Source organism: Oratosquilla oratoria, unplaced genomic scaffold (genome assembly GCF_046742065.1).
Source record: "Oratosquilla oratoria isolate Oo_2021 unplaced genomic scaffold, ASM4674206v1 SCAFFOLD138, whole genome shotgun sequence".
Lineage (NCBI taxonomy): Eukaryota > Metazoa > Arthropoda > Malacostraca > Stomatopoda > Squillidae > Oratosquilla > Oratosquilla oratoria.
The window spans coordinates 344125-358962 of record NW_027467494.1 but is presented as its reverse complement, the minus strand read 5'-3'; the positions used below and the strand labels follow the sequence as shown (position 1 = coordinate 358962).

General features: G+C 34.5%; 1 protein-coding gene across 1 annotated transcript; it reads right to left on the bottom strand.

The window, feature by feature from the left end:
• Nucleotides 1-13380: 13380 nt before the first annotated feature.
• LOC143022684 (serine/threonine-protein kinase pim-1-like) lies at nt 13381-14130 on the bottom strand. The gene has a single exon (XM_076181017.1). The coding sequence runs from the start codon at nt 14128-14130 to the stop codon at nt 13381-13383; it is 750 nt and encodes a 249-aa protein (XP_076037132.1).
• Nucleotides 14131-14838: the final 708 nt, after the last annotated feature.

Here is a 14838-nt window from a genome sequence, read left to right as displayed (position 1 = left end):
GACCTAAAAAAAAGCTTTTGACAAAGTACCACATAAGAAGATGCTTAAGAAATTAGAATATGAAGGAGGAATACAAGGTCTATTGCTAAATTGGATGGACGACTTTTTTGCAAAGAAAGAAAAATGAGAGTAGTGATAAGAGACCAGCACTCAAAATGGAATGAAGATAATAAGCGGTGACCCGCAGGGAACAGTTCTGGCCCCCATAATGTTTGCTATAAATATTAATGATATGGATGAAGGAAATTGAAAGCTATATGAGCTTCTTTGCAGATGATGCAAAACTACTGAAAAGAGTGGAAAACAGAAGAAGATTGTGCATACACTACAGAGAGATCTAAATAAAGTACAAGAATGGAGTGAAGGCAGTTGGAGATGGAGTTCAATACAAAAAAGTGTAGTAATAATGGAATATGGAAAAAGCAAAAAACAGAAATAAACAGGATCATATAATTTTGGGAGAAAAAGGAATAAAAAAAGGTAGAAAATGATAAGGACCTGGGAGTCCATTGTTAATGAATAATATGTCACCTTGAGAAAAGACAAATAAATACGATTTTTTGGAGAAACTTATAATTTAATAAGAACAATCAAAGTGGCATTTACAAACCTGGATGAAGAAATGGTGAGGAAAATCCTAATCACCACCTGATAAGACCAAGAATGGAAGATGCAGCAACGCTAATGGTCACCAAGTACAAAAAAATGTATAAAAAAACTATGAAAGAATACAAAGAAAGCAATTACAAAACTGGCCAACCAAACACTCTCAAAACTAACAAATGAAGAGAGATCTACAAAAACTTAAATAATTACGAGACACAAGAGCACAGAAGAGAGAGAGGAGATTTGATAGCTATTTTAACAGAATCAAGAAAGGCATCGAAATTACCTGATATAGAGAATCTGATAAAATGGTATGACCGACATACAAGAGGACAAACGGAAAGAACATAAAAAAATACAGCTATAGAATAGAATTGAAAAAATGAACAGCTTTCCCCACACAGAGTAATAAGACAGTTGGAAAGAAGTTTTAGATGAGAAAGTGGTGTGTGCAAAAACAATACTTGAATTTAAAAATAGTTTAGATAAAAAGAGATATGAAGACGGGACACAATCACGAGCATAGCTCCCCTTCCCGTAAAAAACAACTAGGTTAATAACACACATACACGGTAATATACAAACACACAATAATAATATTCCTATACAACGGTAACAAAAAAAAAAGAAGCCAGAAGAAACAAGATACTGAAGACCCAAAATCTGTCGAAAAACTAGTTTTGACACAATCAGAGCAAATGTGAAAAGTGAAGCGGACAGATTGTGATGACTTACCTACAGAGATTTGTGAAGGTAAGGGTCTGAGATGAACGGACAAGCTAAGGATGGTGTACAACAGTACCAGAAGGTGAAGAGGGAATAAAACAGAAAAAAACGGAGAAAAGGGGTTGTGCCTGGATCAGAATAGAAGAGATGGATTGAGGGACAAAGACATTATTAAAATAGTAATGAAAAAAAATCTGTCCAAAGAAGTGAAACGCCAATCTTCCCACATTTTTTGTATAACTATCTATAAGAACATGTTACAGATGTACGATAACTTAATTTTCATTAACCTAGCAAAGAATTCCACCTCATTTTTTTCCTCGAGATTTTGACTCCATAGACAAACTTTGCAAAGCTTCCCTACACCCACTCGAAAACTGCCCAGAGGGCTTGCCGAAGCCTCGGACCATGCGGTTTTGATCATTTTGTGGGGCAGCTGAAGATCCAGTGGACGACCTTACTTCTTGTTTTACCAAATGGAGGTCCTATGTCAATCAATATGAGTTTGGTGGAAGTCAGTTTGTGACAATCATACGTTAGAAGCTTTGTCCATAATTATATATATAAATATAGATATATATAGTATATTATATATATATGCATAAATATATGCCATATATATATACATACAAGTTATGTATATATATAATAATACTTATATGTATATATAAAACATAAATATGATGCATATATATATTACATCCTTAATAATTAAATATATTGTATATATATATATGCATAATACATTTGTATACTGTATTTATATATACATATAATTTTAATTGAAATAAATATACATATTATATGTATGTATATAATATGCATATATATTATATATAAATATAATATTTAACATATATATATACATACATGTATGTATATATAATATGCATATATATTATATTATATATATATATTGTATATGCATTTATATATAATAAAGATATATTATATAAATTATATAATGCATATATATAAAGACTATTCATAAGTAATATATATATATATACAAATAAAATAAATATGTATAATAAATACATATATATATATGATATATATATATTGCATATATTGAATATACATATATATGTATATAAACATAAATATATAATTATGTATATATATATATAAATATAATATATATTAATCTACAAAATATATATAATGTATATATACATATATATGTATTATACTTATGCATGATATATGAAATCATATAATATAATGTATTTAAATATACAATATATAATAAATATATGATAGATATATTATATACATATTATAAATATATTATGGCATATATATATATTTATATAATATATATATAGTATATAATAAATGCATATACATAATATAATATAATATATATATATATGCATATATATACATACATATATGTATATATATGTTAAATATATATATATATATAATATATGCATATCTTACTATTTTATATTATTATGTTTAATATATGTATATATAAATACATATATGTATATGCATATATATACATATATACATATATGTATGTGTATATATATATGCATATATATGTATTTATATATACATATAATATATATATATACATATATATGTATGTATATATATATGCATATATATATATATATATATATATATATATATATATATATATGGACAAGCTCTAACGAATGATATGTCACAAACTGACTTCACCAACTCATATGATTGACAAAGACCACCATTTGGAAAAACAAAAGAAGGTCGTCCACTGGATCTTCAGCTGCACCACAAATGATCAACCGCATGGTCCGAGGCTTCGGCAAAGCCCTCTGGGCAGTTTTCGAGTGGTGTAGGGAAGCTTTGCAAAGTTTGAACTACTTTGGAGTCAAAATCTCGAGAGAAAAACTGAGGTGGAATTCTTTGCTATGTTAATGAAAATTAAGTTATCGTACATCTGTAACATGTACTTATAGATAGTTATACAAAAAATGTGGAAGATTGGCGTTTCACTACTTTGGAGATTTTTTTTCATTATTTTAATAATGTCTTTGTCCCTCAATCCATCTCTAACTATTCTGATCCAGGCACAACCCCTTTTCTCCTATTTTTCTGTTATATTCCCTCTTCCCTTCTGGTACTGTTGTACACCATCCATAGCTTGTCGTTCATCTCATCCCCTTACCTTCACATCTCTGTAGGTAAGTCATCACAATCTGTCCGCTTCACTTTTCACATTTATCTGATTGTGTCAACTAGTTTTTCGACAGATTTTTGGTCTTCAATATCTTGTTTCTTCGGTACTTTTTTTTTTGTTCCCGTAGTATAGGAATATTATTATTGTGTATTTACCTAGTTGTATTAACCTAGTTATATTTTACGGGAAGGGGAGCTATGCTCGTGAGGTCCCGTCTTCATATCTCATTTTATCTAAACTATTTTTAAATTCATGTATTGTTTTTGCACACACCACTTTCTCATCTAACTTGTTCCAACTGTCTATTACTCTGTGAGGAAAGCTGTTCTTTTTCAAATCTCTTCTATAGCTGTCTTTTTTTATTTTCTTTCCGTGTCCTCTTGTATTTCTGTCATCCCATTTTATCAGATTCTCTCTATCAGTAATTTCTATGCCTTTCATGATTCTGTAAATAGCTATCAAATCTCCTCTCTCTTCTTTGCTCTAGTGTCTGTAGTTTAAGTTTTTGTAGTCTCTCTTCATATGATAGTTTTGAGAGTGTTGGTGCCAGTTTTGTAATTGCTCTTTGTATTCTTTCAAGTTTTTTTATACATTTTTTTGTACTTGGTGACCATATCGTTGCTGCATATTCCAATCTTGGTCTTATCAGGGTGATTAGGATTTTCCTCACCATTTCTTCATCCAGGTATGTAAATGCCACTTTGATTGTTCTTATTAAATTATAAGTTTCTCCAAAAATCTTATTTATATGTTTCTCAGGTGACATATTATTCATAACAATGACTCCCAGGTCCTTCTCATTTTCTACTTTTTTTATTCCTTTTTCTCCCAAATTATATGATCCTGTTATTCTGTTTTTGCTTTTTCCAAATTCCATTATACTACACTTTTTTGTATTGAACTCCATCTCCCACTTCCTACTCCATTCCTGTACTTTATTTAGATCTCTCTGTAGTGATTCACAATCTTCTTCAGTTTTCACTCTTTTCAGTAGTTTTGCATCATCTGCAAAGAAGCTCATATAGCTTTCAATTTCTTCATCCATATCATTAATATATATAGCAAACATTATTGGGGCCAGAACTGTTCCCTGCGGGACACCGCTTATTACTTCATTCCATTTTGAGTGCTGGTCTCTTATCACTACTCTCATTTTTCTTTCTTGCAAAAAGTCTTCCATCCAATTTAGCAATTTACCTTGTATTCCTCCTTCATATTCTAATTTCTTAAGCAACTTCTTATGTGGTACTTTGTCAAAAGCTTTTTTTTAGGTCTAGAAATGCACAATCAGCCCATCCATCTCTTTCTTGTATTATATCTATTAGCCTTGAATAGAAACATATTAAATTGGTGACGCATGATCGTCCTTGTCTGAATCCAAATTGCCTTGGATTTAGTACGTTGTTTTTTTCCAAGTATTTTACCCATCTACTTTTGATAATTCTTTCACAAATTTTTGCTATTGTACTTGTTAGAGAGACTGGTCTATAGTTGGTAGGTTCTTCTTTATTTCCTCCTTTATATATAGGTACTATATTTGCTTTTTTCCAATCTTCTGGAACTTTTCCTTCTTTTAAGGAACTGCTTATTATGCTATGTATTTTGTCTGCCAGTTCATTCCTGCATTCTTTCAGAATCCAGTTTGCTATTTCATCTGGTCCATGCGATTTTCTGACATCAAGATTACTGAAGTGTATCAATATTTCATTCTTTGATACTTCTATTTCTTCCATAGGGGGGACTTTTTCTTTCCACTCAATCTCTTCAGGTTGTATATTTTCCCTTGTAAACACTGATTTAAAATGTTTGTTCATAATTTCTGCCATTTCCATTTCCCCAGTGTATTCAACTCCTCCTTGTCTTAATTTCTCCAAGTCTTGTTTGTTTTTCAGTTTATTGTTTACAAATCTGTAAAATAATTTTGGTTGATCTTTACACTTTTCTATAACATCTTTTTCATATTTTCTTTTTTCCTCTCTGCACTTTTGTACATATTCATTTCTATAACCAGTATATATTTTCCATTTTTCAGGTCTGTCTTTTTTCCATCTGGTCCAGGCTTTGTCTCTTTTGTCTTTTAACTCCCTACAACTTTTGTTGTACCAGCATTTTACATATTCTTTTTCTTGTTTTTGTCTTGGGACATACTTTTCCACTCCTTTTTTGTAAATTTTTGTCAAAATATTCCATTTCTCTTCCACTGATGTTTCTTCTTTGTATATTTCTTCCCAGTTTTCTTGTTGAAAGAATTCTCTTATTTTATCAAAGTTTGTTTTTTCATACATCATTCTTCCTTTTCTATATTGTTCATTTCTTTTCATATATTTTTCTTCATTAAGTTCCAGTTCAATCAATATGTGGTCACTTTTACCTATTGGTGTTTTATATTCAATCTTGTCCACTATTCTAGGTTCAGATGTAATTAATAAGTCTAGTCTCGATGGTTCTTCATTTCTATACCTAGTGTTCTCCTGTATCCATTGTGTCATTGAATGGTCAGTAATCATCTCAAGTAGAGCATTTCCCCATGAGTCATCACCACTCTTTACTGTCATTTCTTCCCAGCAGATTTCCTTGCAATTAAAGTCGCCCATCATAACTATTCTTCCTCCATCTTCCATTATTTTATTTAATGCTATCCTTGTGTCCTCTAACATACTTTTATGTTCACTCTCCTCCCATGAGGCTGTTTTCGGAGGCACATAATTGATCACAAATTTTCTGCTCTTCTTATCTCGGTCTTCCACTTCTATCATAATCATCTCTACTGTATTCTTTCCATATATGACACCTTTCACGTTTATATCCTTCTTAGTCAGGAACATAACTCCACCCCCTTGCTTTTTCTCTCTGTTTCTAATCCAATAATTGTATGCATCATGTCCTACACTGTTGGGTGGTAGTGGGCCTTTTAATTTTGTTTCTACAATTCCCATTATGTCCGGTTCTTTTTCCTTCAAATAATCATTCAGTTCATTCAATCCTGTTATTAATCCATCTATATTTGTGTAAGACGCTCTTAGTTTTCTGCCACTTCCATTGTGTTCTCTGTTTCCCTTATGTTTTTCTTTTGTATGTCGAACTGCTTTATTTTCATGTTCACTACTCTCCAATAGAATCTCTCTTTCTCTGACTCCGTTCTTTCCTCGTTTTTTGTCTTAGCTTCAAGTCTTTTCTGCTTTTCTGCCTCTCTTTCCTCCTTATTCATTTCTCTTTTTATCCATACCTTTTTATATTGATCACTTGTTGCTAGTTTCCCTGTTTTGGATAGAATTTTCTCTGCCGTTGTTTGTGACCTGAATTTAATCTTAATTGGTCTGGTCTTATCTGTACTATATTTTCCGAGTCTGAATTTTTCCTCAATTTCCTTTATAATTTCTGGTTCATCTTCCTGGACTAATTTTAATAAACTGCTTACTCCTTCATTTTCCTCCTTGATTCTTGCGGTTCTATCTGGGTTATGTTTCTCTTCCATCCCTAATATAATTATACATTTCTTTTTGTCAGCTAATTCTCTTACTATATTCTCCTTCTGTCTCATCACTTTAATAACTGAGTCTTCATTATGTTCTTTCAATTGCTGTTTGACTATGTCAGTGAATGAAACCTTATTCCCTTCTTGGGTTGTTCTCCAATTTTTAGCTTCTTTAGCTATTGTCTCTCTGTTTTCATTACTATTCTTCAATTTCTCATTCTCCTCCTTTACATTTCTTAACTGTCTTTTTAGGCCCTCTATTTCATCAGTTAAGTTTCTGTTTGCCTTCTCTAGTTCTTCCAACTTTTCAATTCTCTGGAAAATGGAGTCAACATTACCTAACCTACGTTCCAAGTCCTCGATCACCCTATCAACTCTCTCCTCTAGTCTTATCAGTCCGGGGAGGGGGGGGGTTGTGTCCCCCCCACCCTCTTTAAATCCCTGGAACATATTCTCGTCACTTTCTACTGTATTGCTCCTCTCTATACTTCTAATCTTTACATTTTTATTAGCCATTTCGTCATCACTGATTTGGTCCGGTGGTCGTTTCATTTTGACCTTACGCTTGTCTGCTTGGGCCAAGTCCTCCACTTCCTCATTTCCTTCCATTTCCCCAGCAATCCCTCCCCTTCTCCTCTTTTCCTACTTACCTACTGCCCCACGAGCAATTTCCCCCACCCTGTAAATACAAAAAGGCACTTCTCTTTGCGTTGGGATCCACAATCGGCACTTTTCTTCAGAACGTTCTTCAAGCCGTCCGTTCGTTGAAAGTGTGTGTGTGTGTGTGTGTTTGTGTGTCTGTTTCCGTGTATGTGTGTTTATATGTATGTGTATGCCTTAGTATCAATATGTTTGTAAATCCATATATATCAAAGTACTATTGCATATATGACCTAAAACATATTAGCAGGAGCAAGAAAGAAAAATGAAGGTCAAGCTACTTGTAGGTCAATGATCTCCTGAGACCTACACCGATAAGATCATCCTGAGAACGTTTCTTCATTACCAAATTATTTTATTTTGAATCAGGATAAAGGATGACGGATGTTCAAAAGACTTTCTTTCACTTTATTGGAAATGGTTGGTAAATATAATTTCCTCTGGGATTTGAAAAATGGACACAGGTTTTTATTTATTAGCTGGACAGATTGAAAAGTGTCATGAGAAATAGATATCTGGGGATGGACGCAAGGAGAAGATTGTATGAAAGGGAGATTATCCCAACGACACTACACGGGGTAGAGAACTGGAAAGTAAAGGAGACAGAAAGAATATGTGTGTGTGTGTGATTATTTGTTGCGTGTGTGTGTGTGTGTGTGTTTATGTGTATGTGTCTGTGTGTGTGTATGCATCTGAATGAGTTGGTGCATTCCTGTGTGTGCGAATGTGTCTATGTGTGAGTGAGTGTTTGTGTATATGTGTATTCATTCACATTGGTCTTTGGATCACGTGCTGGACTCATAAACGACAGCTATTTCCCTCCCGGACGAGAGCTCAGAGCTCGTATGACCGATCTATGGGTAATGCTGTGACCCCACAAGCACACACACACCCAACTCCCCGCCCACGAGAGTTGGAGTAACGACTCGAAGCAAAGCGATACTGAATTTTTTCAGCCCTGTGTGTGTGTGTATGTATGTGTGTGTGTGTGTGTGTGTATGTATGTATGTGTGCGTGCGTGGAATCGAACTTATTCCCGAGGATAGGAAAGATCACTAATCTGGGACCCCAATTCCTGTTTTACACAAGGCCCAAGTGCACCAGTTGGCAAGGGGTAAGGATCGGAACAAATCCCTTTGACGCTTTTCGCCATTGTAACTATGAGAGAAATTCGCTAGTAAAAGCCATGAAACCTGGAATCGAACTGATTCCCGAGGATAGGCTCTGTGAAGGTGATCTTACGGCCGGTAGCAGTGGGGAACGACTGGGCCGTGAACTAAGTCGTTTCGTTTTGAAGGGTCAGGATGGCGTGATGGTACGATCTTCGCTTTGTAAGACGCAAGCCGCTCAGGCGCGGGTTCGAATCCCAGCAGATGAGTTTATATCCAAATATCAATTGACACAAACATATATATATATATATATATATATATATATATGTGTGTGTGTGTGTGTGTGTGTGGAGGTGAGGTGACAAAATAAAACGTTAATACCTAGAGTATGGACCTTATTAAGAACCAGATGTTTCAACCTCTTGGGACTTCCCCAACCGTGTAGTTAATGAATAGAATAAACTTCCTGCAGAGGAAGTGTAATGTAGTTCAGTTCAAAGATCTAAGATTCGTTTAGATAAACACCTAAGCAAGATGATAGAATGCCTGCCATTTATTTTATATTATTTTTTTTTGTTTGTTTATTATTATTTCTTTGATTGTTAATTATCATTATTTATCTGTCAATTCATTATCATTTACTATGTACCTGCTTGTTTATTATTAACTTTACATGTATATTTATTACTTGTACTTATTTTATTTATTATTATTTATATTATTATAATTTCTATTTGTTTATTCACCATATTTTTATTTTCATTTTATTTATTTTTTTGCATCCAACATAGTTGTGGACCAAAAAGACTCCTGTTGGCATGCTCCTACTTTGTAAATCCTCTGTAAATCCTTTGAGAGAGAGATAAAGAGAGAGAGAGGAGAGCAAGAGAGAGAGTACGTGACATATGTCGCATCCCTTTGCCACCTTCCTAAAGAGTCGACATATTCAGAATACAAATGACCCCCAGCCCGGAATCCGACGACAGAGCTTTAATGGCTCGATCCTCTTTTAATGAGTTCGACTGGCTCTTCATCCAACTTTGACATTAAATAAAGCGGTACAGGGCGATGAAATTCAATACACTCTGTGTACATTGAACTAATACGAAGCGCTCCATTGTCTTTGGTGACCGAGGTCATTACCTTTTGTTTTTGAGGTTATCAAAAAGTGACTCGAGAAATTAGGCCTTTTGCTAAGTTGCCAGTTTGACATTTTTTGGATTGAAAGACTTTTGCATTATTTAAATTTCTATGTAACGTTTTCATATCTATTTTATCTTATTTTTACTTAATGTTATCTTATATTCTTATTTATCATTTATCTGATTTTTATATATATATATATATTCAACTTTAACTATTTCTATTCAAATGAAGTGCCCCAGATCGAGAGGTGATAGAATCTCCTGAAGTCCATCAAGTCCACTCCATCATGGTTGTTGCAAATTGATTTATTCAGCTGAGGGAATGCCCCCGAGGGTCAATAGACCAAAAAAAGTGAGCCCGGAAGAGACTTGTAAGGCTCGTCTCAAAGTTTTTCCTTCACCAGGAAATCCTTTATTATTTTTCTTATTACAACAAAGTCAATGTTTTCAAACAAGACTATATAGATCTTCAGAATGCACTGGTAATTTTCTCTCACGAATCGTGGACACACCAAAATATTCTTCTTTAAAGTATTCAGTTTTTTCTTGTATTCTACAGTCGCTTTGCAACTGGAATCCCTTGAAGATATTCTAGTTTCGTAATCAAATTGAAAATTTTATCTCAGTATTAAAGACCCTTTGTATTAACCATTCCTTTGTGAGCTTCCTGCTGTTCAGAAAGGCTCAGTGATATCTTCCAAAGCTTCTGAAAAGCTATAATAAGTCTCAAGAAAGAGAGACTGGGCATTGTATCGATCGTAAACTTCTACAAGACTTTCCAACAAGTCTTCTTGATTGCTTTCTCCCCAGAAGAGGTCTTCAAAATATTCCCAATCAATATCTTCAATTATTTCATTATCGACCAAAATATCCTCTTCTTGGTCTTCTAGAACCTCACCAAAGACATAATCGACTTCAAAGGTGAAAGATTCTGAGTAATTATCTTCAATATCTTCTCTGCTCTTCTCTGGATCTGTGTCCTCCAAGATCGAATCATCAACATCTTCTAAAGCCTCTGAGAAGCTGTAGAATGTCTCAAGGAAAAGTGATTGTTCAAAATACTTATCGTAAACTTCAATGAGACTTGTCTACAATGCTTTCTTATCCATGCTTGTGTCCAGTCCGATGTCTTCTCCACAGATAGCTTCTTCGAAATAAATCCAGTCTACTTCTTCAAGGAATTCGTTATCTGTTAAAACAGAGTCATCTATATCTTCTAGAGTCTCACCGAGGATATAATCGTATTCAGAAGAGAAATTATCTTCATATGTCTCTGCATCTTCAAACATGTTATCTGCCTCTTTCCATTCTTCAGGAAAGTTCTCGACGTCTGCAGAAGTTTCAAGTTTCCTCTTGTTAAACGAAATGATTTTCTTGAAGACAAAGATGAAGAAAGCCAAAGAACAAGAGGCGATTGCGGTCAAAAGATCCAATCCGGTAGCAACGGTCAAAACAAAAAGGTCTTTAACGACGACGGCAGCGAACGCCAACCCGAAGAAAACGGCAACGACTTCGAGTGTCATCTCCTCATCAGTCAGTAACCAAGTGAGAAAAAGTTTCGCGGTGGGAAAGGAAAATGGTGCTTCTTAGTCAACACTAATTGTACTTATGATGTATGAGAGAGCAGACGCTCAGTATGCACTGACGCAGTTCACCCCTCTGCTACAAAGATGATGAACGTGAGGAGCCTACGCCAGGAGGCGCGTAGCTGCGGCCGAAGCCGTCATCTTAGTCCTATGCACTTTGTGTGTTGAGGCAGGTAACAATCATTGCTGGCAACCTGAGAGGAGTGCGGGATTTGAACCCACAACTAAACGAATTTGAGACCAGCACGCTTCAGACTGTGCCACCAGCGGACATACAGAGAGGGTATTATAAAAATCAATTGATTCATTTGGTGTCAAATATAATATAAGGAAAAGTATTAACCAGAAGGTAAGAAACTGAGGAATGATGTAAAGGATGAAAAATGTGCGGACTTGAGAGTTCCCTGCAGTATCCTCTGTCTATCCTCTGAGAGACGATACTGTACAGCCCCAGTACCACACCAGATCAAGAAATGGCGAGGTACTAAGGCTGTATCGTCTCTCAGAGGTTAGACCGAGGATACTGCAGGGAACTCTCAGGGCTACAACTTTTCATCATTTTTATCATTCCTCAGTCTCTTAGTGGATAATATTTTTCTTTATATTATATTTGACACCGAATTACTCCATTGATTTTTATGATACCCTTTCTGTATGTCCGCTGGCGGCACTGTGTATTCGTTTGATTGTGGGTTCAAATCCCGCACTCCTCTCAGGTTGCCAGCAATGACTGTTACCTGCCTCAACAGACCATGTCCATAAGACAAAGATCACGGCTTCGACTCTTTGCTACCTTCCCAAAGAGTCGACATATTCGGAACACAAATGACCCCAGCCTGGAATCCGACGACAGAGCTTTAATGGCTCGATCCTCTTTTATCGAGTTCGACTGTCGCTTCATCAAGCTTCGATATTAAATAAAGCGGTACAGAGCGATGAAATTCAAAAACCTGTGTGTATATCAAAATAATTAGAAGCCCATCAGTGTTTTTCTGTGACCGAGATCAGTGTCTATTGTTTATGTGGTTAACAAAAAGTGACTCAAGAAATTAGGTCCTTTGTCAAGTTGCCAATTGACATTTTTTTACACTGAGCGACTTTTATATTATCTAATTTTTTTCATTTTCCATACCTATTTTATTTTATTTTTACTTAATGTTGTCATATATTCTTATCACTTATCTGATATTCATTATAATTATCTTGTTTTATTTGATTAATTTTCTTTTTATATATAACTTTAAGTTAATTTATATTCAGATGAAGTGCTCCAGATTGAAAGGTGGTAGATTTTCCTGAAGTCCATCTAGTCCACTCCATCATGGCTGTTGGTATAATTTATTCGGCTGAGGGAAGTCCCACGTGGGTCAATAGACACAAAATGTAAGCCCGGAAGAGACTTGTAAGGCTCGTCTCAAAATTGATCCTGTATCAGGAAATCCTTTATTATTTTTCTTATTGAAACAAAGTATTTTTTTCAACGAAAACTATATATATCTTGAGAAGGGACTAGTAATTTTCATTCACGAACCGTGGACAAACCAAAATATTCTTCTTTAAAGTATTCAGTTTTTTTCTTGTAATCTTCAGTCGAATTGCAACTGGAATCTCTTAAAGATATCATTTTAGTTTCGTAATCAAATTTAAAATTTTGTCTCAGTATAAAATATTTGTTGTGTAACTCATTTCTTTGTGAGGTTCTTGTTCAGTATGGCTCAGTGATGTCCTCCAAAGCTTCCGAGAAGCTATAATAAGTCTCAAGAAGGAGAGACTGGGCATTGTATCGATCATAAACTTCCACAAGACTTTCCAACACGTCTTCTTCAAGATTTTCTCCACAAAACATGGCTTCAAAGTAGCTCCAATCACCGTAGAAGGCAGCAGTAGTGAGTTCTCAAAGTCTTTTGACCCGTTTGGCTCTCTTGACTTTGAGCCAGGGGTGAGATTGGATGCCTCTCAGGTGAAGACGTTTCTCTGATTTGCTCTCGAGGCATTTTCTAACGAGCGTCTGGCAGCTCTTAGGGACGCCCTTCGGGAACTTGACTTCCCATTTGCCTCCATCATTTGGGTATTTCTTGCACGCGAGACGGAACAATAGTAATCCAAGACTCCATACAGCCGATTTTTCATGGCGATCGGCAGGAGTCTTAGAGTCTTTGATGAAGGTGCCCATACCGAAATCCGCAAGCTTTGCGGTCATTTTTCCGGTTCCTTCATTCCTGACGACGAGAATGTTAGCCATATTAATGTCTTGATGACACACTCCGGCTTTATGGCAGGCCATCACTGCTGTTAGAACCTGTGAGAAGACGTCTTTTGCGTCTTTCATGTTCAGCTCCCCATACTTCGAGGTGTAGTCAAGAAGATCCACTGCGCCCGGGATCAGCTCCATAACGATGAAAACGTGCCTGCGTTCAATGAAGAACTCGAGGAGCTTTACAACCTCGGGGATATGCTGAACTCTCTTCATAAGTGCGACTTCGAGGGGCATAGTCCTCTTCTTTGGGTCTGCCCAGTCGTACACTTCAGCCAAAGGTATTTTCTTGATGGCTACCTTGGCTTTGTCTTCGATCCGCTCGGCGGAGAAGACACTCCCGAAAGATCCTTCGCCGAGGAGTTCCTTGAAGATAAACCTTTTTGTCATGGTTCTTCCTTTCTCAAGTCCTTGAAGAACAATTCCATGGAGTCCATGGAGTGGACGTTTCGATCATTAAGAGTGATGCTGATAATCCACGATTCGATAAACAGAATTGTATACACAAGAACACACACAAATATATATATATATATATATATATATATACAAATGTAATATATGTATACAAATGTAATATATATATATATACATATATATATATATATATATATATATACATATATTTGTATATATATACATATATTTATATATATATACATATATATATATACATGTATATGTATATATACAAATGTAATATATATATATATATATGTATATATATAATGTATATATATCATATATGTATATATACATATATATGTATATATATATATATGTATATATAATATATATGTATATATATGTGTATATATATATATATATATATATATATGTGTATATATATGTGTGTATATATATATATATATATATGTATGTATGTATGTTTGCAAAGACAGACAAATATAGAGGAAGTCGCAAGGGGTCGAAACATCTGGTTCTCAATAAAGCTCCATACTTTAGTTATTAACGTTTGATTTTGCCACATTACCTCCATATATATATGTATATATATATATATATGTATATATTATATATATATATATGTATATACATATATTTATATATATATATACATATTTATATATATATATA

Coding starts and splice junctions, on each gene's coding strand:
- LOC143022684 (XM_076181017.1), bottom strand. CDS start 14,130: ATGACAAAAAGGTTTATCTTCAAGGAACTCCTCGGCGAAGGATCTTTC.